This window comes from Schistocerca gregaria, chromosome 8 (assembly GCF_023897955.1).
Source record: "Schistocerca gregaria isolate iqSchGreg1 chromosome 8, iqSchGreg1.2, whole genome shotgun sequence".
Taxonomy (NCBI): Eukaryota; Metazoa; Arthropoda; class Insecta; order Orthoptera; family Acrididae; genus Schistocerca; species Schistocerca gregaria.
In genome coordinates, this window is record NC_064927.1 from 357,563,401 (window position 1) to 357,588,524 (window position 25,124).

General features: G+C 44.1%; 1 protein-coding gene across 5 annotated transcripts in view; it reads left to right on the forward strand.

Annotated features, from left to right (window-relative positions):
- Nucleotides 1-25,124, forward strand: part of LOC126284198 (aminopeptidase N-like) — a 1,000,437-nt gene that overhangs the window by 831,550 nt on the left and 143,763 nt on the right. For all 5 annotated transcript variants that reach the window (XM_049982954.1, XM_049982953.1, XM_049982955.1 and 2 more), the window contains one exon: nt 4,111-4,410. In XM_049982954.1, coding sequence (XP_049838911.1) covers nt 4,111-4,410 — 300 coding nt within the window. The remainder of the gene's footprint in view (nt 1-4,110; nt 4,411-25,124) is intronic.

Sequence of the window (25,124 nt, forward strand, 5' to 3'; positions counted from 1 at the left end):
GGTAGAGAGCAGCGAGGTTTGCATAGAGTTGCCAGTGCTAACACACAAGCAACACTGCGTGAAATAACCGCAGAAATCAATGTGGGACGTACGGCGAGCGTATCCGTTTGGACAGTGCGGCGTTGACGGGCTATGGCAGCAGACGACTGACCGAATGCCTTTGCTAAAGGCAGGACGTCGCCTGCAGCGCCTCTCACCGGTACGTGATTACTTTGGCTGGACACTAGATGACTGTAAAACCGTGGCCTCGTCAGATGAGCCCCGATTTCAGTTGACACGAGCTAAGACAGTGTTCGAGGGAGGCGCAAACCCCACGAAGCCACTGGATCAGTTTCGTCAACAAGGCACTGTGATTGCTCACGGTGACTCCATAATACTGTGGGCTATGTGTATATTGAATGGACTGGGTCGTCTGCCCCAACTGAACCGATCATTGACTGTTCAGCTACTTCGTAACCATTTGCAGCCATTCATGGATTTCACGTTTCCAGACAACGATGTTATGTCACGGGGGCAGAGTTGTTCGCGATTGGTTTGAAGAACATTCTGGTGAATTTGCGCGAATGACTTGGCATCCAGATCGCCCGACATGAATCCAATCGAGCGTTTATGAGACATAATCGAGAGGCCACTTCGTGTACAACATCCTGCACTGGCAACACTTTCGCAGTTTTGGACGCCTATAGAGGTAGCATGGCTCAGTATTTCTGCAGGAGACTTCCAACGGCTTTCTGAGTGCATGCCACGTCGAGCTGCTGCGCTACGGCTGGCGAAAGGAGGTCCTACACGATATTATATTACTGGACAAATATATTATACTAGAACTGACATGTGATTATATTTCCACGCAATTTGGGTGCATAGATCCTGAGAAATCAGTACCCAGAACAACCAACTCTGGCCGTAATAACGGCCTCGATACGCCTGGGCATCGAGTCAAACACAGCTTGGATGGCTTGTACAGGTACAGCTGCCCCTGCAGCTTCAACACGATACCACAGTTCATCAAGAGTAGTGACTGTCGTATTGTGACGAGCCAGTTGCTCGGCCGCCATTGACCAGACGTTTTCAGTTGGTGAGAGATCTGAAGAATGTGCTGGCAGGGCAGCAGTCGAACATTTTCCGTGTTCAGAAATGGTCGTACAGGAGCTGCAGCTCCCGGTCGTGCTTTATCCTGCTGAAATGTAGGGTTTCGCAGGGATCGAATGAAGGGTAGAGCCACGGGTCGTAACACATCTGAAATGTACCGTCCACTGTTCAAAGTGCCGTCAATGCGAACAGGAGGAGACCGAGACGTGTAACCAATGGCACCCCATAGAATCACGCCGGGTGATACGCCAGTATGGTGATGACGAATACGCGCTTCCAATGTGCGTCACCGCGATGTCGCCAAAAACGGATGCGATCTTCATCATGTTGTAAACAGAACCTGGATTCATCCGATAAAATGACGTTTTACCATTCGTGCACCCAGGTTCGTCGTTGAGTTCACCTTCGCAGGCGCTCCTGTCTGTGATGCAGCGTCAAGGGTAACCGCAGCCATGGTCTCCGAACTGATAGTCCATGCTGCTGCATACGTCGTCCAACAGTTCGTGCAGATGGTTGTTGTCTTGCAAACGTCCCCATCTGTTGCCTCGGGGATCGAGACGTGGCTGCACGATCCGTTACAGGCATGCGGATAAGATGCCTGTCATCTCGACTGCTAGTGATACGAGGCCGTTGCGATCCAGCACGGCGTTCCGTATTACCCCCTGAACGCACCGATTCCGTATTCTGCTAACAGTCATTGCATCTCGACCAACGCGAGCAGCAATGTCGCAATACGATAAACCGGAATCGCGATAGGCCACAATCCGACCTTTATCAAAGTCGGAAACGTGATGCTACGCATTTCTCCTCCCTACACGAGGCATCACAACAACGTTTCACCTCGCAAAGCCGGTCAACTGCTGTTTGTGTATCAGAAATCGGTTGGAAACTTTCCTCATGTCAGCATGTTGTAGGTATCGCCACCGTGCCAATCTTGTGTGAATGCTAATCATTTGCATATCACAGCATCTTCTTCCTGTAGGTTAAATTTCGCGTCCGTAGCACGTCGTCTTCGTGGTGTAGCAATTTTAATGGCCAGTAGTGTAGAAGATACCACATGGATTTTGCCAGAAAAAATGTTGAAATATGTTTGGTTCCTAAGGGACCAAACTGCTGAGGTCATCGGTACCTAGACTTACTCAGTACTTAAACTAACTTACCCTAAGGACAACACACACACATACATTTGCCTGAGAGCTATGCATAGTTATATACTGTTAATCATTACTTTTACTGGAGAATGCGAACTTGGTAGCGTTTGATTAAGATGTTAATGGTGCAATACATTTCATTAGTATCAGTGCAGTAAGCAAAGGAAAACTTTGCCTTCCTGCTGTAATGGGCCAGTCTGGACTGGCCGATCGCCGTGTCTCTGGCAATGGCGCCACTGGATGTGCTAGGTATGGGTGTGGGGTCAATATACCGCTTTTCTGAATGTTGTCGGCTTTCTTGTCCTTGGAGCCGCTACGTCTCCCACCAGCGAAAAATCTCTGGCGGTACGGAGAGTCGAGCCGGGCTCCTCTGCATACCAGCCAGGCATGTGGACCACTGAGCTGCGGAGCGCACAGTGCAACAAGGGTTGTTTATTGATTGAATAGTTACCAACTACCCTTTGTTTTAATCCCTCCGGAAATTTGATTGTGACCATCTACGTCTACATATATACACCGCTAGCCACCAAGCGGTGTGCGGCAGAGGGCAAAATTCGCGCCAAAGTCATATTTCTCCCCCTCTGTTCCACTCGCGGATCGCGCGAGTGAAAAACGACTATCTGAACGCCTCAGTACGAGCTCTTATTTCACCTATCTTTGAATGATGATCATTACGCGATTTTAAAGTTGGTGGTAACAATATATGCTCTGCATCCTCGTTGAAGATTGGATTTCGGAATTTAGAGAGCAGCCCCTTCTGTTTAGCGCATCGTCTATCTGCAAGTGTGTTCCACTTCAAACTTTCTATGTGATTTGCAACGCTCTCGCGATAGCTAAATGTACCAGTCACGAATCTTGCCGCTCTTCTTTGGACGTTCTCAATCTCTTGAATCAGACCCAACTGGTAAGGGTCCCATAGAGACGAACTAACGTATTGTAAGCTATTTCCTTTGTGGAAGGACTGCATCGCTTCAGGATTCTACCAATAAACCGCAATCTAGAGTTCGCCTTACCCGTTATTTGTGTAATCTGATAATTCCATTTGAGATCATTTGAAATAGTCACACCCAGATACTTGACTGATGTTACCGCTTCCAAAGACTGATCATTTATTTTGTACTCATACATTAATGGGGATTTCCGCCTTGTTATAAGCAGTAGATTACACTTACTAATATTGAGAGATAACTGCCAGTCATTACACCACGCATTTATTTTGTGCAAATGCTCATTGATTTGTTCACAACTTTCGTGTGATACTACTGTCATGTAGACTACACAATCATCGGCAAACTGTCTAAGGCCGGTGTCAATACCATCAACCAGATCGTTTATGTAAATCGTTAAAAGCAGAGGACCTATTACGCTGCCCTGGGGCACACCTGAAGTTACTCTTGTTTCTGTTGAAATTACCCCGTTCAGGACGGCATACTGCTCCCTGTCTGTTAGAAAACTTTCTATCCAACCGTATATGTCATTGGATAGACCCTAAGCGCGCACTTTTTGTAACAAGCGACAGTGCGGAACTGACTCGAACGCCTTTCGAAAGTCTAAAATGGTTCTTAGCACTACGGGACTTAACATCTATGGTCATCAGTCCTCCTACAACTTAGAACTACTTAAACCTAACTAACCTAAGGACATCACACAACATTCAGTCATCACATCGAAAGTCGAGAAATATGGCATCAACCTGCGAGCCTGTATCTAGAGCCTGTTGCATATCATGCACAAAGAGGGCCAGCTGTGTCTCGCATGACCGCTGTTTCCAAATGACTGCCCCCAGATCGGGAAGCACTGGTCTAGAGCCGCTTTCCTCCACAGTCCTCAGCCTCCACTGGCGCTGACGGCAGCACTCTGTCGGTTGCAGGGCGGAGCTGGCGGGCCATGAGTGGGACCGTTTCGAGACGTCGGTGCCGATGTCGACGTACCTGGTGGCGTTCGTGGTGTCGGAGCTGGGCCGCGAGGCGGACGCGCAGTCGCGCTTCGCGGTGTGGGCGCGGCCCGACGCTCTGCGCCAGGCGCGCTACAGCCTCCAGCTGGGACCCAAGTTGCTCAGCTTCTACGAGTCCTACTTCGACATCTCCTACCCGCTGCCCAAGGTCGACATGGTCGCGCTACCAGACTTCGCCGCCGGCGCCATGGAGAACTGGGGGCTCATCACCTACAGGTAATGTCCAGATACACAGCAGTACACCGCAAGCCACATGGTGATGTGTGTTTTTGTCGTGGTCGTTTCGCGAGATGCGTGTAAAGCACTCTGTCTTCAGACCACGAGTGGCCTACCGGGACCATCCGACCGCCGTGTCATCCTCGGTGGAGGACGCGGATAGGAGGGGCTTGGGGTCAGCACACTGCTCTCCCGGTCGTTATGATGGTATTCTTGACCGAAGCCGCTACTATTTGATCGAGTAGCTCCTCAATTGGTATCAAGAGGTTGAGTGCAGCCCGAAAAATGGTAACAGCGCGTGGCGGCTGGATGGTCACCAATCCAAGTGCCGGCCACGCGCAACAGCGCTGAACTTTGGTGATCTCACGGGAACCGGTGTATCCACTGCGGCAAGGCCGTTGCCCGAGATGCAGGTAGCAGGAAGTAATATGTTGTCCGACTCTTCCGGAAAGTACTCTGTCGAAATTTCGATAGTAAACCGATCCATGATGCACGGCGCTTCTCTTGTAGCGCCTGCCACTGAAGTTTGCTGAGAATCTCCGTAAAGCTCTCAGGCCGCCTAAACGGCGCTCTGTCAAAAAGTATAGCTCTTCCTTGGATCTCCTCTATCTCTTCTATCAGCCCTACCTGGTAAGGCTTCCAGATTAATGAATACCCCATAATTGGCCGAACAAGAGCCTTGCTACTTCTTTCGAGAATGAGTTACATTTCCTTAAGATTATTCATATGAATGTCAGTCTGGCATCTGCTTTTCATGCTATTTTTTATGTGATCATTACACTTAATGATCGCTTGGATAGTTACTCCTAGATATTTGGAAATTTGTGGTAAGATCTTATGGGACCAATTGTAGAATGAAGGCTTTCACGACCGGGTGACATGGCTGTTGATATACTTTCCGGGATGTGAGGTCGTGGTCCAAGAACTTTTCTGCTCCTTACGTTTCGTCCAGGACTGCGCTGGACTTCCTCAGAGGCGCTGCTCCGCTGAGTCTTGCCGGCAAGACTCAGCGGAGCAGCGCCTCTGAGGAAGTCCAGCGCAGTCCTGGACGAAACGTAAGGAGCAGAAAAGTTATTGGACCACGACCTCACATCCCGGAAAGTATATCAACAGTTATGGGACCAAACTGCTGAGGTCATCGGTCGGTAAGCTTACACACTTCTTAATCTTCTTTCTTTTGCTATAGCTTTTGTCCCGCAGTGTTCGCAGGGTCGGAAGGGTTACAACTGTATTTGGCATGGTTAATTTGAAGGGGTGGCCGTATGCCCTTCCTGCCACCACCCCGTAGCCTCCTGGATAGGATCAGTGTAGCCCAGCTGTCTGCGTCTAGTGTAAATCATGAAATAGTGCGAACGTTACACACTTCTTAAACCAACTTTAACTTACGCCGAGGACATCACACACACCCATGCCATGAACACAGTACATTCACCGGTCAGTGTTACTGTTTTAGTGCACTCCTTCTCCAGATGCGCCTCTTCAGGGCTGCATTCGGCACGGACTTCATTTTTAAGGATGACACCGTGCGACAGTATCAACAGCTCAGCTGTAGGAGTTCTTGGTACGAGAGGATACTCAGCGAATGTATGGGCCCGTCTGTTCCATTCGACTGAAATGCCCTCGAGCATGGGAAGACGTACTGCAGCAAGTCCAAATGCACCAACGACCATCCAGCAAATGTCAACCACCCTGGTGGAGGGATTCAACGCCCTACCACAAGAACTCGCTACCAACCTTGCGGTCAGCATGGCATCACGTTGCAGAGCGTGAATTGCCGTCTGTGGTGATCACAGACCCTGTTAATAACCAAATCCTGTCTTTTGTATTGCGTAGGAGCCCCATCGTACACTTCAGTGTAAGTACTATCTTTGAGTAAAGGTGTCATTTCTCTTCGAGTTATACCGGGCAAGGTGGCGCAATGGTTAGCACACTGGACTCGCATTCCGGAGGACGACGGTTCAATCCCGCGTCCTCCCATCCTGATTTAGGTTTTCCTTGATTTCCCTAAATCGGCAAATGCTGGGATGGTTACTTTGAAATGGCATGGCCCTTCCCTAATCCGACGAGACCGATGACTTCGCAGTTTGGTCTCCTCCCCAAAACCAACCCTACCCCTCTTCGCGTTATAGCGTATTTCTTTCGCTTACCTTCTGTATTATACTATAGCAGTTCTCATTTTTTGCGGGGCCCGAATTTCATGGAGCTATGTTACGTGGCAGTGACACATAATGCCAAGTTACATTCATCCTTAAGTTTTGCACTCCAAACTCATATATACAGGAGTTTATGCATTTACAGGTCGCGTTTGACAACGGACTTGCTCGTTTAGCGTCACATGTAGAGCGCCATCTTGCGAAACGAGGTAGTGTGCCAGACCCAGAACCAATATGGGCTGCTAATTAACGACTGTTGGTCTGGTCCATCAGCCAGCCTGAGTATGGCTTTAAGTGGACTTTCACACTCAGAAAATATGATACCCAAGTAGTTATAAAGGCACACACGACACGGCCACAAAGGCGAATAAAACAAATTTCTGAAATTACGAAACGCAGCGGACCCTATATGACGTTAGGAAAGAAAAAGAGGTCTAGTCTACCGAGGGTTGAACAGGCATGTAGCCCTGTAACAGTGACCACAACGGAATTTGGCTCAAGTAATTTGGCGAAACCACGGGAAAGCTAAGTCAGGATTACTGCATGGGAATTAAAGCCCCTATCCTCCGGAATACAAGACTGGTCTGCTAAAAACGGCGCAATCTCATTCTTCTTATTCCTAGTGTTCAATAGTATTTTATTTATATAATGAATATTTACCAATTTGTATCCACAAACGTACGGATATTTTCCTGACAATGAAACATTACAAAAAGTGTGTATGAACAAGGGCCGGTTAATCCTTCGTGAGGGTATTACATGTGATACCTTTAACAATACACATTCATTAATATTACTCTAAGAGACCTTTCCCCCCCTTTTCGATGCATGTTCTAACCTACATTCCATTGTTCTCTGTATTCCATGGAAAATTCCTGAACTGCATCGTATTTGGTCAAAAATTATTTTAGATACACTACCTCATAACATCTTCATTAGGTACAACAGTTAAATACCAAGGATTTTAATCGTTCTGAGAGGTGAAAATCCACTGGATTCAAATCTGGTGGTCTGACCAAACAGTGTATCTCCTTCGACCTGTCCATCGAATCGGAAACGTGTCATCGAGATTCATGCAAACTTTTGAAGTAAAGTAAGTTTTATATTTTATAATCCAAACTACCACTTTGGCTGCACGAACGTTTCATTTCTCTGTATTTTGTGATACAGTTTTTGCTTTTGTGCTAAACAATTACTGTTACTGTGATTCCATATGGCTCGTGATCACTTGGTGTGTTGAAGAGCGGCTATCTCTATATCACTACATGTGCTTGGTAATGAAATGCCGGAAATTGTGTTCCAGCATGTGACAACGACGCAGAGTGTAGTTCAACATACCACAATGCTTGAGTAGCACAAAATGTCGAAATTGCAATGGTAATAAATACAGGGTGAGCACAAAGTCTTCCCATGATTATAAAAAATTTATAACACAATAACCGTTTCACATAATAAGTTACATCAGATGCCGTTACACGGGTTAGTGTTACTAGTTGTTGTGACCAATACCTGGCGCTAGTGCTCCACAACACCGACGCGGTCTGTTTAGTTGCTGGCGAAATGGCGTCGAAACAGGAGAAAGCGCAATGTGTGCTTTGATTTCACGAAACGAAATCGACCATCAGTGTTCAGAGTGAATTTCAGGCTTCTTATGGACGAAGACCTCCTGACGTTAGATCAATAAAGCGATGGTATGCAACGTTTAACGAAAGCGTTGAAGATCATCTTCGAAGTGGCAGGCCTCGTGTGAGTTATGCAACTGTTGATCGTGTTCGGCAATCGCTTCAACGGAGTCTGTCTAAATCAACTCGTCAAGCATCACGTGAACTGCAGACAAGTGTGGAGAAGATTCTTCATGAGGCTTCGGTTGCACGCTTACAAAGTGCAAATCGTGCAGGCATTACAACCGAATGATTTGTTGACACGTGGTGAATTCGCAGCTGAGACTCTCAACAGGATTGATGGCGCTAACGATTACTTAAATCGCATATGCTTTACCGATGAATCCACCTTTCATGTCAGTGGAATGAGAAATAGGCATAATGTTCGTATGCTACTGTACAGTTACAGCGAGACAGCGGAAAAGTGAATGTTTGGTGTTGCCTCATGCGTAACAAGGTTTTTGGACAGTTTTTCTTCGCGGAAAAATCCATTACCGCCAACATTTACTTAGACGTTTTGCAACAGTTCATTGCCCCACAGTTAGAAGACTTTTTTTCTGGGACTATATCAAGGACAGAGTCTTCGTCACATCAGTTGCTGATGTCGACGAACTGAAAGCTAGGATACAAGATGCTGTGGGTACTGCAACAGAACACATGTTACGAAACACCTGGCGGGAACTGGAATACCGCCTCGACATTCTCCGAGCTACCAAGGGAGCACACGTTGAGGTTTACTAACGTAAGTGGTCTTAAAAAAACTTGCAACAATAACCTATGTAACGGCATCAAATGTCAATTGTTATGTCAAGCGGCAATAAATTGTTATAATCAGGGTACGACTTTGTGCTCACCCTGTACTTTTCACAGTCATTACGTTAAGTCCTTATAAAAACCTGCCTTCAAATGTATTTAATACTTGCTGCATATAGCAACGCAACACGGCATGGTAGCCCCGCTAGGCGACAAAGCCTCCTCTATAGTGGTTTCCGGTCGTATATTTCTCAGACACTTTTACGGAAGCTATCAGCCTTATCACTGACAGCCGTTACATCACTGTACTCATAATTTCAAGAACTTTTACAAAAACTAATAGCACTAAGCACTGAACACTTTTGCGTGCCCTCTCTTCGTAGAATTATCTTCCAGAAATCTAGTTTTGGTATCGTGAACCGTTCAGGACACAAAAGGGGTGTTGCGTTTTATGTGACTCACCCAGAAGAATCCACAAGATGTCAGACATTAGGTGGCAGATAGTGCTTCGTACCAATATTAAGAGATTTTCCGTCCCGTTCAAAAAATGGTTCAAATGGCTCTGAGCACTATGGTACTTACAATCTGTCGTCATCAGTCCCCTAGAATTTAGAACTACTTAAACCTAACTAACCTAAGGACATCACACACATCCATGCCCGAGGCAGGATTCGAAGCTGCGACCGTAGCAGTCGCGCGGTTCCGGACTGAGCGCCTGAACCGCTAGACCACCGCGGCCGGCTTTCCGTCCTGTTAAATTCGCACACTTAACGAGGAACAGATTAGAGTATTTTTGATTTGGACCAAATCTACATCTGCATTTATACTCTGAAAGGCACCTTACGGTGTGTGGCTGAGGGTGCGCTGTGCCACTACCTGTCAATTCATTTCCTGTTCCACTCGCAATTAGAGCGAGGGAAAGACGACTGTCTGTATACCTCCGAACGAGCCATAATTTCTCTTATCTTCGTGGTCCTTACGGGGAAATGTACGCTGACGGCACTAGAATCGTACTGCAGCCAGCTTCAAATGTGGCTTCTCTAATTTTTAAAAAAGTGTTCCCTGAAAAGGAAGTCACCTTCCCTCCAGGAGTGACTATTCGAGTTCCCGAAGCCCTCCGTAAGATGTGTGTGTTGTTGTAACCTACCGGTAACACATCTAACAATCTGCCTCTGAAATGCTTCGATATATTCCTGCAATCCGATCTGGTGCCGGTCCCAAACGCTCGTGAAGTACTCAAGAATGGATTGCAGTAGTGTGTTATAAGTGGTGATGCACCACACTTTTCTAAAAGTCTCACACTGTACCAAACCGACCACTTGCCTTCCCCACTACAATTCTTGCTGTTCGTTCCATTTCACATCGCTTTGCAACGTTGAGCCAAGACATTTAATATATGTGACTTTGTCAAGCAGTACACTATTAATGCTTCATCCGATCATTACGGGTTCGTTTTTCCTACCCACCTGCAATAACTTACATTTTTCTACATTTACAGCTAGCTGCCATTCATCACATCAACTACAAATTTTGTCTAAGTCATTTTGCGTCCTACTACCGTCACTTACAGTCACTGAACAACGACACCTTCCAGTACACCACAGCATCATCAGCAGACAACCATAGATTGCTTCTGACCTTGTCCGCCACGCCATTCATATACAGTATGCTCAGTTTAACTGAAGACATTGATATATCTAGAAAACTACATATTGGATAAAAAATTGCAAGTTAAAACTTGTTCGTCTCAGAGGAGGACATTTCATGATACCAAACTTGACCCGCCCCTTCCCACCAAACCCCATGTTTGTAAACGGGGGAGGGAGGGGGTGGTGGAGGCAGCTTTGAAATTTTAAATGGGAATCCTCGTTTTTATTGCACATTTGGGTTCTACGGAAAAAATACATAAGTTTTGACGGAAACAGTATTTTCGTTACGTAACAGATGGCGCTATAAACGGAAAAATCTGAATGAGCAGAAAATTGTATGTTTCAAAAGGCTATCCAATGTCACTTGAATTAATCCCTCACATCCAAGGCGCGAGGATCGGACAGGTAATTATTTCATAATTTTGTATGGGACAGCACTGCCTGTTATGATAAGCCTTATTTCGTTAAAAGGGTACAGTGGCTCTTTGAGCACTCCCCTTTACGTTTTGTCGGAGGAATACAACGGTGAGAATGGGGTTTCCCATTCATCTACATCTACATACACATACATACTCCGCAATCCTCCATACAGTGCGTGGCGGAGGATACCTCGTACCACAACTAGCATCTTCTCTCCCTCTTCCACTCCCAAACAGAACGAGGGAAAAATGACTGCCTATATGCATCTTTTTTTTTGTCATCAGTCTACTGACTGGTTTGATGCGGCCCGCCACGAATTCCTTTCCTGTGCTAACCTCTTCATCTCAGAGTAGCACTTGCAACCTACGTCCTCAATTATTTGCTTGACGTATTCCAATCTCTGTCTTCCTCTGCAGTTTTTGCACTCTACAGCTCCCTCTAGTACCATGGAAGTCATTCCCTCATGTCTTAGCAGATGTCCTACCATCCTGTCCCTTCTCCTTATCAGTGTTTTCCACATATTCCTTTCCTCTCCGATTCTGCGTAGAACCTCCTCATTCCTTACCTTATCAGTCCACCTAATTTTCAACATTCGTTTATAGCACCACATCTCAAATGCTTCGATTCTCTACTGTTCCGGCTTTCCCACAGTCCATGTTTCACTACCATACAATGCTGTACTCCAGACGTACATCCTCAGAAATTTCTTCCTCGAATTATGGCCGGTATTTGATATTAGTAGACTTCTCTTGGCCAGAAATGCCGTTTTTGCCATAGCGAGTCTGCTTTTGATGTCCTTGCTCCGTCCGTCATTGGTTATTTTACTGCCTAGGTAGCAGAATTCCTTAACTTCATTGACTTCGTAACCATCAATCCTGATGTTAAGTTTCTCGCTGTTCTCATTTCTACTACTTCTCATTACCTTCGTCTTTCCCCGATTTACTCTCAAACCATACTGTGTACTCATTAGACTGTTCATTCCGTTCAACAGATCATTTAATTCTTCTTCACTTTCACTCAGGATACCAATGCCATCAGCGAATCGTATCATTGATATCCTTTCACCTTGTATTTTAATTCCACTCCTGAACCTTTCTTTTATTTCCATCATTGCTTCCTCGATGTACAGATTGAAGAGTAGGGGCGAAAGGCTACAGCCTTGTCTTAAAACCCCCTTAATACGAGCACTCTATACGAGCCTCTATACGAGCCCTAATCTCTCTTATCTTTGTGGTCTTTCCGCGAAAGATAAGTTGGCGGCAGTAAAATTGTACTGCAGCCAGCCTCAAATGCTGGTTCTCTAAATTTCATCAGTAGCGATTCACGAAAAGAACGCCTCCTTTCCTCCAGAGACTCCCACCCGAGTTCCTGAAGCATTTTCGTAAATCTCGCGTGATAATCAAACCTACCGGTAACAAATCTAGCAGCCCGCTTCTGAATTGCTCCTATGCCCTCCCTCAATCCGACCTGATAGGAATCCCAAATGCTCGAAATGAACTCAAGAATAGGTCGTATTAGTGTTTCATAAGCGGTCTCCTTTACAGATGAACCACATCTTCCCAAAATTCTATCAATGAACCGAAGACGAGTATCCGCCTTCCCCACAACTGCCATTACATGCTTGTCCCACTTCATATCGCTCTGCAATGTTACGCCCAAACATTTAATCGACGTGACTGTGTCAAGCGCTACACTGCTAATGGAGTATTCAAACATTACGGGATTCTTTTTCCAATTCATCTACATTAATTTACATTTATCTATATTTAGAGTTAGCTGCCACTCTTTACGCCAATCACAAATCCTGTCCAAGTCATCTTGTATCATCCTACTGTCACTCAACGACGATACCTTCTCGTACACCACAGCATCATCCGCAAACAGCCGCACATTGCTATCCACCCTATCCAAAAGATCATTTATGTAGATAGAAAACAACAGCAGACCTACCACACTTCCCTGGGGCACTCCAGATGATACCCTCACCTCCGATGAACACTCACCATCGAGGACAACGTACTGGGTGCTATTACTTAAGAAGTCTTCGAGCCACTCACATATTTGGGAACCAATCCCATATGCTCGTACCTTAGTTAGTTGTTATGAAACTATTGCATGTCCAACCCTCGCACCATGGGTGTTGGGGGTTAATTGAAGTGTCATGGAATAGAATTTTAAAACATGCTACGTTCTGTCCATTCACCTGCCGCGAAACGTAAAAAAAATGTTTCATTAGAATCTAAATCCACTATAAAAAGTAGAGATTCTCATTTAAGATTTCAAAGTTGCCCCCCTTCGCCCCCACACACAGGGCGGGGTGAGCGGTCGAGATTGGTATCATTGGATGTCCCCATCCGATACGAACAAATTTTAACTATAAATTGTTTGAATCCTACGTGCAGTTTTCGAGATCTTTCAGTGCCTACAGATAAACTGAACACCCTGTATATAGAAAATAATCTTCTCCACATTATTCCGGTGATCCCTGCGCGAGATGCAGGCGCAGCCGACCTTGTGTTGCTGGCGGCCTGCCACAAGTCCCCTTGCCGGCCCACTAAAGCAAGGACCGCGTTATCCGCCCGAGGTCCGCTCTACCGGTGATAGAGTTGTGGGCTTCCCGCAAACTTCTGACCGCGCTTGAGTGGTACCTCCCCCCTTCCCCTCCCCTCAAAGCTCACACACAAACACACACACACACACACACACACACACACACACTAGAGGCACTCACGCCTCTGCATTGTCTGCCAGAACCGCAGGACATGTCCCGACTACCCCTTGCGGCCACCGCATTTCCATAGGACACGACTACATTAATGCTGCGTCCTTGTTTCGTGACGTTTCTAACAAAAAGTCGGTCGTGTATATGTTTTTGGTAGCGAATAGTCATCGAAGAAAGACAATTTGCCAACGCTGGTATCTTACTTATGACAATATGACATTAAGTAATTATGTGTTACTTTTTTTCTTCCCTGTTAGAATGACAAGCTCATTACAGAGGTCTTCATTACCCCGAAATGCTTCCGAAGAGTATCTTTGGACTGTTCACAGGAAAGCTAGAACAGTGCTGCCTCATAACAAGATATTTAACAAATTTACTTAAAATTAATTTCTATTCGTTGGTGAGTCAACATTTCTTTCTTAAAGTACAAATTATCTTCAACAGCATACGTGCTTATTTGAGGTCCAGCAGACTGTCTCCAGAATTTTCAGTCTCTACGCTAATTAGCCTCGTTGCGACGTTTATTTATGCAATACATTGCGATTAACGCAAGGCCTATGTTCTTTCAAAATTTCTACTAGCTGTAAATTAAATATTTCATACCAATTCTACACTTAGTCCAAACAGAAAGCAATCTCCCGACTTGAAATTAAAACTTTTACGTGTTATTCCCACGTAAATCAAATGGTTCAAATGACTCTGAGCACTATGGGACTTAGCGTTCTCGCTTACCGCGCCCGGGTTCCCGGATTCGACTCCCGGCGGGGTCAGGGATTTTCTTTGCCTCGTGATGACTGGGTGTTGTGTGATGTACTTAGGTTAGTTAGGTTTAAGTAGTTCTAAGTTCTAGGGAACTAATGACCATAGATGTTCAGTCCCATAGTGCTCAGAGCCCACTATGGGACTTAACATCTGAGGTCATCCGTCCCCTAGAACTTAGAACTACTTAAACCTAACTAACCTAAGGACATCAAACACATCCATGCCCGAGGCAGGATTCGAACCTGCGACCGTAGCAGTCGCGCGGTTCTGGACTGAAGCGCCACCGCGGCCGGCCGTAAATCAATAGTTCTTATTCTTGGAATTATCACACACTACTTCAAAACATGCGATTGCAAGCTTTCTCGGCGTATTTCAGTGATGAACTCTTCTCGGGTGACCAACCGAGTGGTGACGTCGTCTTGTCGGCAAGTTTCGATTAGTTTCGTACCCATCATCCTCAAGCGAGGTGTCGGGATGCCGTGCTGCGACAAGACGACACCACCTCTCGGCTGATCACCTGAGAAGAGTTCATTACTTCAAAACATGTTTTTCCATCAAATAATCATATCAGTTGTAGAGGTACACTTGTCACTTAAAATTACTCCGCCCTCATTCCATTAAAAGTTACACACTATCAATGTCCTTATCTGTCACACCTAAACGTTATACAATGTCGCTGTTGGGTTTTTTACAAACGCCTACCCAGTCTCAATCATTTTCCAGTTAAAAAACGAGGTGTCTTATAGGATAGATACTGGACTTGTATTCGGGAGAACGGCAAATGGCATAATGATTCCTTTTAAGGGGGCACGGTCTATTTTCTTCCCCATCGTTTACGGATATAAAAGCTCAAGCTGTAACAACTTTTTTTCCTTAATAAGTTTTCAATAAATAGCATCAGAGGTACATTAGATATTTTTGTGCTATCAGCTCATACTGTTTCTTAAATTTAATCATAATCGTGTCATAAAAACGAAAATATTAATACTATCAAAACTTACACAATTTTTTTCAGTGCCTTTGTTAAGGAAACCTGCAATAACTTTATAAGGATGAATGTCTTCAATAAATAGAGTACAGGGTGGACCATGAACAATAGTGCATTTTCATTTGGTTGTTAGGAGTTTTATCGAATATTTACATAAATATAACTTATCTACAATTTTTCTACGCCCTCTGCAGTTACCGAAAAGCCAAACAAAAGTGTATTTTTAAATAGTACATCTCACAAATGGCTTTTATCATGGACGATGCATTGCTAAAGAATTCCGCATAAGCTCCGCAATATGTTCTGAATCGTTTCTTCAGGAATGGGCTCTGAGTCTTGCCGGTTTGTGGCTTTCAGTTCATCATTATTATGGAGTCAATGTAAAAAAAAACTGTGTCCCCGAGATGATCCTACAAAAAAAAAAACAAGTACCGAAAGATCAGGTGACCTCACAGGCCATGCTTTGTGTCCGAAAAATATCGGTCGTTTTGTTTATCGACAAGCCCATGCAGATATAAGTTTACCTCCTCATGTATCACAAGTTTCACCCGAAATTCGTCATCCTGGTCAATTCTGTCCGGTATTGTCGTGCACGAAACGCGCCTGCTCACTTTATCTCCCTGCCATAAATGATGAATCATTTCAAGTTTATTAAAAATTAAACTTTAAGTCCTGTTTCACAATCCTCTGCAATGACCTTTGAGTGATTTATAATGATCTGGAATGGCGACTAAGAGATCACAATCCTCTGCAGAGACCTGCGGGAGATTCATAATGACGCGGAATGACGACTGAGACATCGCTGTCGGCTTCATTGCAGAAGTGCATGAACCCTCTAAACTCTCCAATGTTTTTCGGTATACAACAGGAAAACAAACTGCAGATGGAAACCGGTGTCCGAAACCGTCATCCACCAAAGCAACACAGTATCGTACTCATAGGAGAAAAGGCTTGTCTACGCAGCAGCCAGCTTCATCTTCTCCATTGGCGATCGTGGCAACCAGTCGTGATCACTGAATAACAAACACCATTGCGAGACGTATCATTTACGGTTCGTCAGCACACAGGTACCGTCTGCTGCTGAAGGGGTGGCAGGCACCGGCGCCTGCAACTTCGACAACACTCAGTGGCATCGCTGGGTGATTTTTATGAACACGAGTTCCTATCCTCGTCTTGTATCTCAAGACATCCTCTACAAACCCTCGTAGTTTGTAGTTACATTTCCGAGACACCCAGTATACACAGCTACAACCTGGCTTTTGAGCATAAGCGAGACGATTTTAACTGCAATTCATATTTATACTTTCCGAGATTATCGTTTTAAAACAATAGGCTGTAATATGGCGACTTAGTGTGCCAAGATCATGTTCAAAAAAAAGGCAAATTCGAAGAATACTTTGTAAAATATGACATAGAAGACCAAATTTCAAAGTTGGTAAAAACATCCAGAATTTTATTTCTTCTGTTTGAGGTAGGCCGTAATTGATAAATGCAGTCTCCTCTATTATAGACAGGACTGTCCATGAATGCCAAACCTTGAATGAAATATACATCTGACAATATGTGACGATTAATACTCAAGGGCATGTGTCATCTCCACTCAAAGGGCGTTTGTAGGTGTAGGACTCCAAAGCAAATACAAAAGGCTCTGTATTGAAAAGTAACCTATTGTGATACAATGTACACCCGTAGCCCAGACCATATCGAATAATTCCTTGGTACGTGCTGCACAGAATACTTCGATGTGCTTCCCACCACAAACAGGTGAGTGTGTTAATTACGTTTAATGCTTCTTTACCCTTATTAACAGTAAATACATGTGAAGAGACCAGCTTAGCCGTGAATCAAAAATCATTCTGAGGAATCGGACCTGAGATTTTATCTGGACATTACAGTTTCTAGACGTGGCGTGACCGCTAATGCGAGCAGCTTTCGATATCTAAAGAGGTACGATTACCGATTTCTCAGCCAAATCACTGTTAGACAGCCATTTATTGATGTGTGCTATGGTATTGCGTAATTCCGCTTTGGCTTGGAGATGCGAGAATACAGCTGAATAAATATTTACCTCGTCTGCAGTACTTCTGTTTCCATGGGAAGATTTACAAGCAAAGAATAATCTATGAAATCAGTACCATGACATCCATCACTCGATGGTTCAATTTCATCATTTCGCTCTTTTTTTAGTGAAGGATATGATGACTGTGATCTTCAACAGCAGATGGATAATTCAGGAACGGAACCGTAAGAGGTGCGAGCGTAATTATACATTCATCCATCCAGTCAGTTGTAGGAGGAACATCGGATGGCAGAAGACAGTTACCAAAACCCTGTGTTTTGTACCAAATGTTTATCTTACTGGTTGCTTTATTGAGTGAAGAACAAATTTTAATCCAGTTTTTCTTGTTTGTCCGTCTTCTCGTCAAAAACTTGTTAAAACCCGCATTTACTTTTCTCACTTCCAAGAAGTTATTCGAGTTATAGTTCTGGCAATAGGTAGGGCTTGTCTTCACCAATAGAAAATTCTAATGGTATAGTTTGTTATAGGTAACTGCAACACACTATATGCAAAACTCAGGCGAAACACGGAAGAACGACGTCAGATGACATCTAAACACTTCCACGTCAGCGACAGTACTGTTCCCTCCCTCCCCAAACCGAGCTTATGTTTCATCCCCATTGGCTTCCATTCTTCTTATTTTGAAGTTTCACTGCATCAAAGTATTACTCAGTGTTAAACCGGACAACCAGAAAAGAAGAGAATCGAAGCATTTGAGACGTGGCGCTATAGAAGAACTTTGATAATTACGTGAGGAGATAAGATAAGGAATGAGGATATTCTCCAAAAATGGGATCTGATTAGGGTGAATCAGGCCCTCTCTTACATCTGACCAGAGTGTCACACATATCATACCTTTTTTACAGAATATTTACCTAAGAAATAACCATTTTAAAATGACAAACACTGTTAAAATGATTTGAGTGTCTCTTGTGACAATGTGAGGAAATAATACTGACTGTGAACTATTTTAATAAAGTTAATACTGTCAGTACTTCTACTATTGCCGCTGCTGCCACTATTAGCGATAATAATAATAATAATAATAATAATAATAATAATAATAATAATAATGCCAATCATAACAATAATGATAGTGGCCGATATAAAAAGAATTTATAGGTGTGCAAAATAGATATTTTCTGGGGAAAGGAAATTTAAGGAGATTGCACCAGCTAAGAATACCGGGAAATGAGGACGATCTGATAGGAAGAAGGATGTGCAAAAGTAACGAGTGCGTACAGGGAAAATGGTAATACTTATTGTTGCTTTGACAGCTATGTCACTAACTATCTTCTGAAGCTGGAGATGTTATTCAGTTTCTGCTACTGAGAAGGACTTGGAGAAAGTGGCTGAACGATGGAGTGGGACACCAGAATTTTGTTCCAATGGGAATGGGTGTTCTTGCCATGTCGCTCAGACAAGAGCGCTGAGGTCGAGGAGAGATCTGATGGACAGCGTGCGTTGATAAGACAGAAGGTATGGAAATTTCTGCACGCATCTAGGATGGCTGTGCTTATGACTGTGAAATATGATCAGTCGAACATCACAGATGTAACGGACATAGGCGTTCATAACCAGTTCAATGGGCCGTGAGCTTCCCTGAGAAAGACTTTGCAGAATAACATCACTGTAATCAATAATTGGAAGTATGTTGGTGCAGTTTCTTTTGCAGGTCAAGATGAAAGAGCTTTTTATGTTTAATTTGGACATTCAGGATGCTGATGCCCTCTTACACATCGTAGTTACGTGCATAGTCCAATCTAGATTTTCATCTATTATTATTGTTGTTAGAGTCCTTCATGAGACAGAGAAGTTAATATTTGTTCCATTTAGGGCTTAAAATGGTACAGATTCCCGATATTTCTGGCTAATGAGGCTACAATGCCCGACCCGTACAGCTTGGGTTTTGGATGTGTTGACTTTAACCCCATATCCTTCGCCGATTTTGATAGTTCCCACAGGTCGGTATTGAGATTCTCTATAGTTGTACGTCGCCGTTCTAAACAGACAGTTTATAAAACCATCGAGAACATCGAGTTGGCCACAACAGCGGGACACAAGAAGAACAGCATACCAGTTAAAAGTGTTGCTGCTATTGCACTTGTCGACGGACCTTGTGTTTTCTGTGGTTGTAAGCTTAATTTTAGTATTGACATTAATGATACTTTTGATCATGGTAATGGTTGGCTTACTGTAGCCATTGCACGTACAACTCTTAGATGCCACTGGACGCCTTCTACGTACATGTGGCATTTGCAACTGGACAAAACTGACGAAACATCATTCACATACTATGAAAAGAATATATGACCTAATACTGAGCCCTGTGGGACGCCTCACACTGCCTGCCTCCATTGCGACTTTATAGCGCCGGACATGACGCACTGCTGGTTAGAGTCAGGTAAGAGCGAAACCACTGCACTGAACTTTGCGAGAAATTTAGGCTGCTAGGTTTGGCAAGTAAAATGTTAGGATTAGATGTCAAGAGTCTTGCTGAAGTCTAAGAAGGAGATGATAATCGCCTCTTGTAGATCCATGACCAGCTTTAGGTCTTCTATTAATGGTAAACACTAACATGAAGAAAGGAAAGGATGGCACGACATGTACTAACACATCAGGGTGTAACTTCGATTGTACTAGACGGAGCTGTAGAGCGAAAAACCTTTAAGGAAAAACAGCGACTGGAATACATGCAGCAAATAATTGAGAACGTGTTGTGCAAACGCTAGAGATGAAATGAACGACACAAGAAAGGAATTCGTGCCAGGTAGCAGTCTGATGACAAAAAAGATTAATCTCTCCGTTGGAAGGAGGCATTAACCATACATCTAAATCCATGCTGCTGTTTTCACATTTACCACGGAACTTTCCGCTGTTTCAGTAATATAATGACCTAGCTACCAAGAATCAGCCAAATTTCTTTGTGACTGTCTGACAAAGAAATATGTACCCTCCAGTATAAACACATCATTCTCGGAGTTGGTTTTTCTTGCTTGTTATTAATGAACAGTTGTTATTTTTTGTTGTACTGTAAAATTTCAAGAAGTGTAGTGTGTTAGCAGAGCGTATGTGATTGCTGACGTATTAGTTTAGTCTATCGCCATGTCGAACATCATGGGCTTCAAACGAGGGAAGCCTTTTGGCATCTACTTATTTAAAGCATCTGTGGCTTAAGTCATAAAAGTCCTGACACCTTAAACACAAAGCGTACATGATCAGATCTTTTCTACATTTAACAGCGTATCGTTACTCCGTCTCTAATGATAGCGTCGACAGGACTCTGCACTCTAATAGTCCTTTTCTTGTTCATGTATGATCGACAAATTTACTGTATCCTACAATGAGACCCATTAATTACATTACGTTTGTCATTTAGTTTCATTCAATGAGCAGAGACAAGTAATAATTAATGCCACCGTGATGGTAAGCCTAATCAATACGTTGACGGGCTTTCAGCGTAACACGGACGAGATGAAAGCAAGTTCTGTTCAACACTACACTTGTCTAATCATGCTGCCATTACGTAACAATCACTCCCCTACATTTTATCTATGGTGAGCAACAGTGAAACAGCAGATTTACACCAATAATGAGATCTCTCGCCGTTCGCCCTACCCCGTTGATATATATCTTTGCTACGAAATATCAATCAACGTACCCTCTATAGATCAGTAAAGCCAAAGATGGAGCAATGCAGCTCAATATTTTTTATTGGCTTTGGCTTATAGAAACATGTAGCCAATAACTAGGAAGAGAAACATGTGAAAATATTTATACTTCCAACTACAGATTGCAAAGATGTTATCCGGCAAGGTTTTTCTCAGGAAAGGTCAGGGCGCCTGGAACTGTTGATGAATGCCTGTGTTCGTCATATCTATGATGCTCGACTCCATTTCTCCATCATGTGCACAACTGTCGTGGCTGCATACAGAAAAGCGTAGAGATTCCCATACCCGCTGTCTTCTCTACTGTCCTATCAACATACACTGTCCCTCATATCTCCCCTCGACCCCAACGCTCTTCTCTGAACAAGATGGCAGAAACAACCGTTCCCATCGTAGCAAAATCCTTTTGTCCCGCTTCATCGTTCGGTCACTTTCTCGACGTCCTTCTCAGTGGCTGACTCTGAAATAACCTGCCGCATTATATTAGACAGCTGAATAAAATTCCAGTTTCGGAAGATAGTTAATGACGTATCTACCAAAGAACCGACAAAGCTTACCACTCTCCTAAACGCCCTCGTAACCGTTGTACTTCCTTCTTTCCAACCAGGTCTTCCTCATTTCCCATTATTGTTATCTAGTGGAGTCTCCTTAAATGTATTCTCAGCTGGTGCAGTCTCTTTAAATTTCAGTTCACCAGAACTCGCTATATCAGAAAACATCTATTTTGTACACGTATAAATTCATTTCTATATCTGACATTATTGTTATGGTCATTATTATTATTTCCATTATTATTATTATCATCACTATTAAAGGTGGCAGCAGAACTACTGCCAGTATTAATTTAATTAGCTCATACTATTATTTAATCATATTGTCACTATAGACACTTAAATAATTTTAATACTATTTTTCATATTAAAATTATCTGTGAGGTAACTATGATGTAGAATAGGTGCTGTATGAGTGTAATATCTGTCCGATATAAGGTAGAGCCTTATGGCCATAGTCATATAAATTTAAATAAATTAATAAATAAAAAATATATAATATATCCACTTTCAAACATCGCAAGAAAGAGAAGCAGTACAAGAATTTAAGAATATGTTACACATAGGCACACACATTATGTTTAAAGAACGTAGCCGGAAGAGAAAAAGTGAATATTCAGGAAGACTCAAGTAGGAATGTAGCCGATGTTAATATAATAAAATTTATAAGCACTTATTACTGGATCTACAAATTTGAAAAAGGTTTTATGTAATCGTATCTGGAGTGCAGCTAAGTTCGTTGAAGATCAGTGCCACACAATTTGATGTTGTAAACATATGCTAAAATAAAAATGTGCATTCATTTACTCACTCTCGTAACCACAATCTTTCAAACACTTTTGTTTCAACACTTTCATTCAATACAGAAAACAAAACTTAGTGGAGCAAGTATCGTAATATAAACAGTATCGACTTTACACCGAGTGACAGCTAGATGTCGTACTACAGTAGCGTATGGTATTTAATCTAATAACGAATGCGAACAATTGCAAATTTCACTGGAAATAACAGCAAGAAACTGTACTAAATAAAAATATGGCATTTCAGTCATTGATCGCTATTTTTTATTTTCAATAACCGGTTTCAGACTAGCTGCCCATCTTCAGATTATATATTACAGTTACAGAGTAACCTGTCAGTACAGAACTACACTCCTGGAAATGGAAAAAAGAACACATTGACACCGGTGTGTCAGACCCACCATACTTGCTCTGGACACTGCGAGAGGGCTGTACAAGCAATGATCACACGCACGGCACAGCGGACACACCAGGAACCGCGGTGTTGGCCGTCGAATGGCGCTAGCTGCGCAGCATTTGTGCACCGCCGCCATCAGTGTCAGCCAGTTTGCCGTGGCATACGGAGCTCCATCGCAGTCTTTAACACTGGTAGCATGCCGCGACAGCGTGGACGTGAACCGTATGTGCAGTTGACGGACTTTGAGCGAGGGCGTATAGTGGGCATGCGGGAGGCCGGGTGGACGTACCGCCGAATTGCTCAACACGTGGGGCGTGAGGTCTCCACAGTACATCGATGTTGTCGCCAGTGGTCGGCGGAAGGTGCACGTGCCCGTCGACATGAGACCTGACCGCAGCGACGCACGGATGCACGCCAAGACCATAGGATCCTACGCAGTGCCGTAGGGGACCGCACCGCCACTTCCCAGCAAATTAGGGACACTGTTGCTCCTGGGGTATCGGCGAGGACCATTCGTAACCGTCTCCATGAAGCTGGGCTATGATCCCGCACACCGTTAGGCCGTCTTCCGCTCACGCCCCAACATCGTGCATCACGCCTCCAGTGGTGTCGCGACAGGCGTGAATGGAGGGACGAATGGAGACGTGTCGTCTTCAGCGATGAGAGTCGCTTCTGCCTTGGTGCCAATGATGATCGTATGCGTGTTTGGCGCCGTGCAGGTGAGCGCCACAATCAGGACTGCATACGACCGAGGCACACAGGGCCAACACCCGGCATCATGGTGTGGGGATCGATCTCCTACACTGGCTGTACACCTCTGGTGATCGTCGAGGGGACACTGAATAGTGCACGGTACATCCAAACCGTCATCAAACCCATCGTTCTACCATTCCTAGACTGGCAAGGGAACTTGCTGTTCCAACAGGACAATGCACGTCCGCATGTATCCCGTGCCACCCAACGTGCTCTAGTAGGTGTAAGTCAACTACCCTGGCCAGCAAGATCTCCGGATCTGTCCCCCATTGAGCATGTTTGTGACTGGATGAAGCGTCGTCTCACGCGGTCTGCACGTCCAGCACGAACGCTGGTCCAAATGAGGCGCCAGGTGGAAATGGCATGGCAAGCCGTTCCACAGGACTACATCCAGCATCTCTACTATCGTCTCCATGGGAGAATGGCAGCCTGCATTGCTGCGAAAGGTGGATATACACTGTACTAGTGCCGACATTGTGCATGCTCTGTTGCCTGTGTCTATGTGCCTGTGGTTCTGTCAGTGTGTTCATGTGATATATCTGACCCCAGGAATGTGTCAATAAAGTTTCCCCTTCCTGGGACAATGAATTCACGGTGTTCTTATTTCAATTTCCAGGAGTGTATGTTCGCGAACCAATAATTCTGTACGGACAGGTTACTCTGTAACTGCAATATGTGATCTGAAGATGGGCAGCTAGCCTGAAACCGGTCACTGAAAATAAAAAATAGCAATCCAAGACTGAAATGCCAATTTTTGTTCAAAGAACTATCGCGGCAATCCCAATAACACAATCATGTCTAGTTTCAATAGAAATTGCACTGCTGATTCCTGTTTAAGCTGGTAATTGTATTTTGAGTATTTTCATCTAAATTCTGAAGACTGAGGCAGCTCGTCAATCACGCAAAAGTTTCGGCTTCTTCTCGAAAGATAGTTCCCGAGAGGTGGCGTTGTACTGTTCCCGGATGAAATGGCCCCAAATTGCATGATAAGCAAATGGTAAAGATCCAAGTACCCACAAAGGGAGCATCGAGTCCATATCATGTCTCCAAGATTGTTCCAATTGTTAATAAAGATTAGGTAAAAGATAACCTAATTAAACCTCCGAAATGGACAACGAAGTGCACAGGATCCGTACCCAGAAGAAGCAGTGAGTGATTACTTACGTGATGATGAAGTTATGTGAAAACAGCGCCTACACCGGTGCACTGTTATTCACAGACAGTGCAAGCTTAAGCTTCTAATTTTGTACCCGGCGTCGTGTTGTATCAACAGCTACTGCGGTGCAGTTAGGTCGAATGTACTTTCCCGTGTGTGTAATTTTCCCAGCTGCAGCCTTGTTCACCAGATGAATAAATGCTCGAAAACTGCAATAATCAT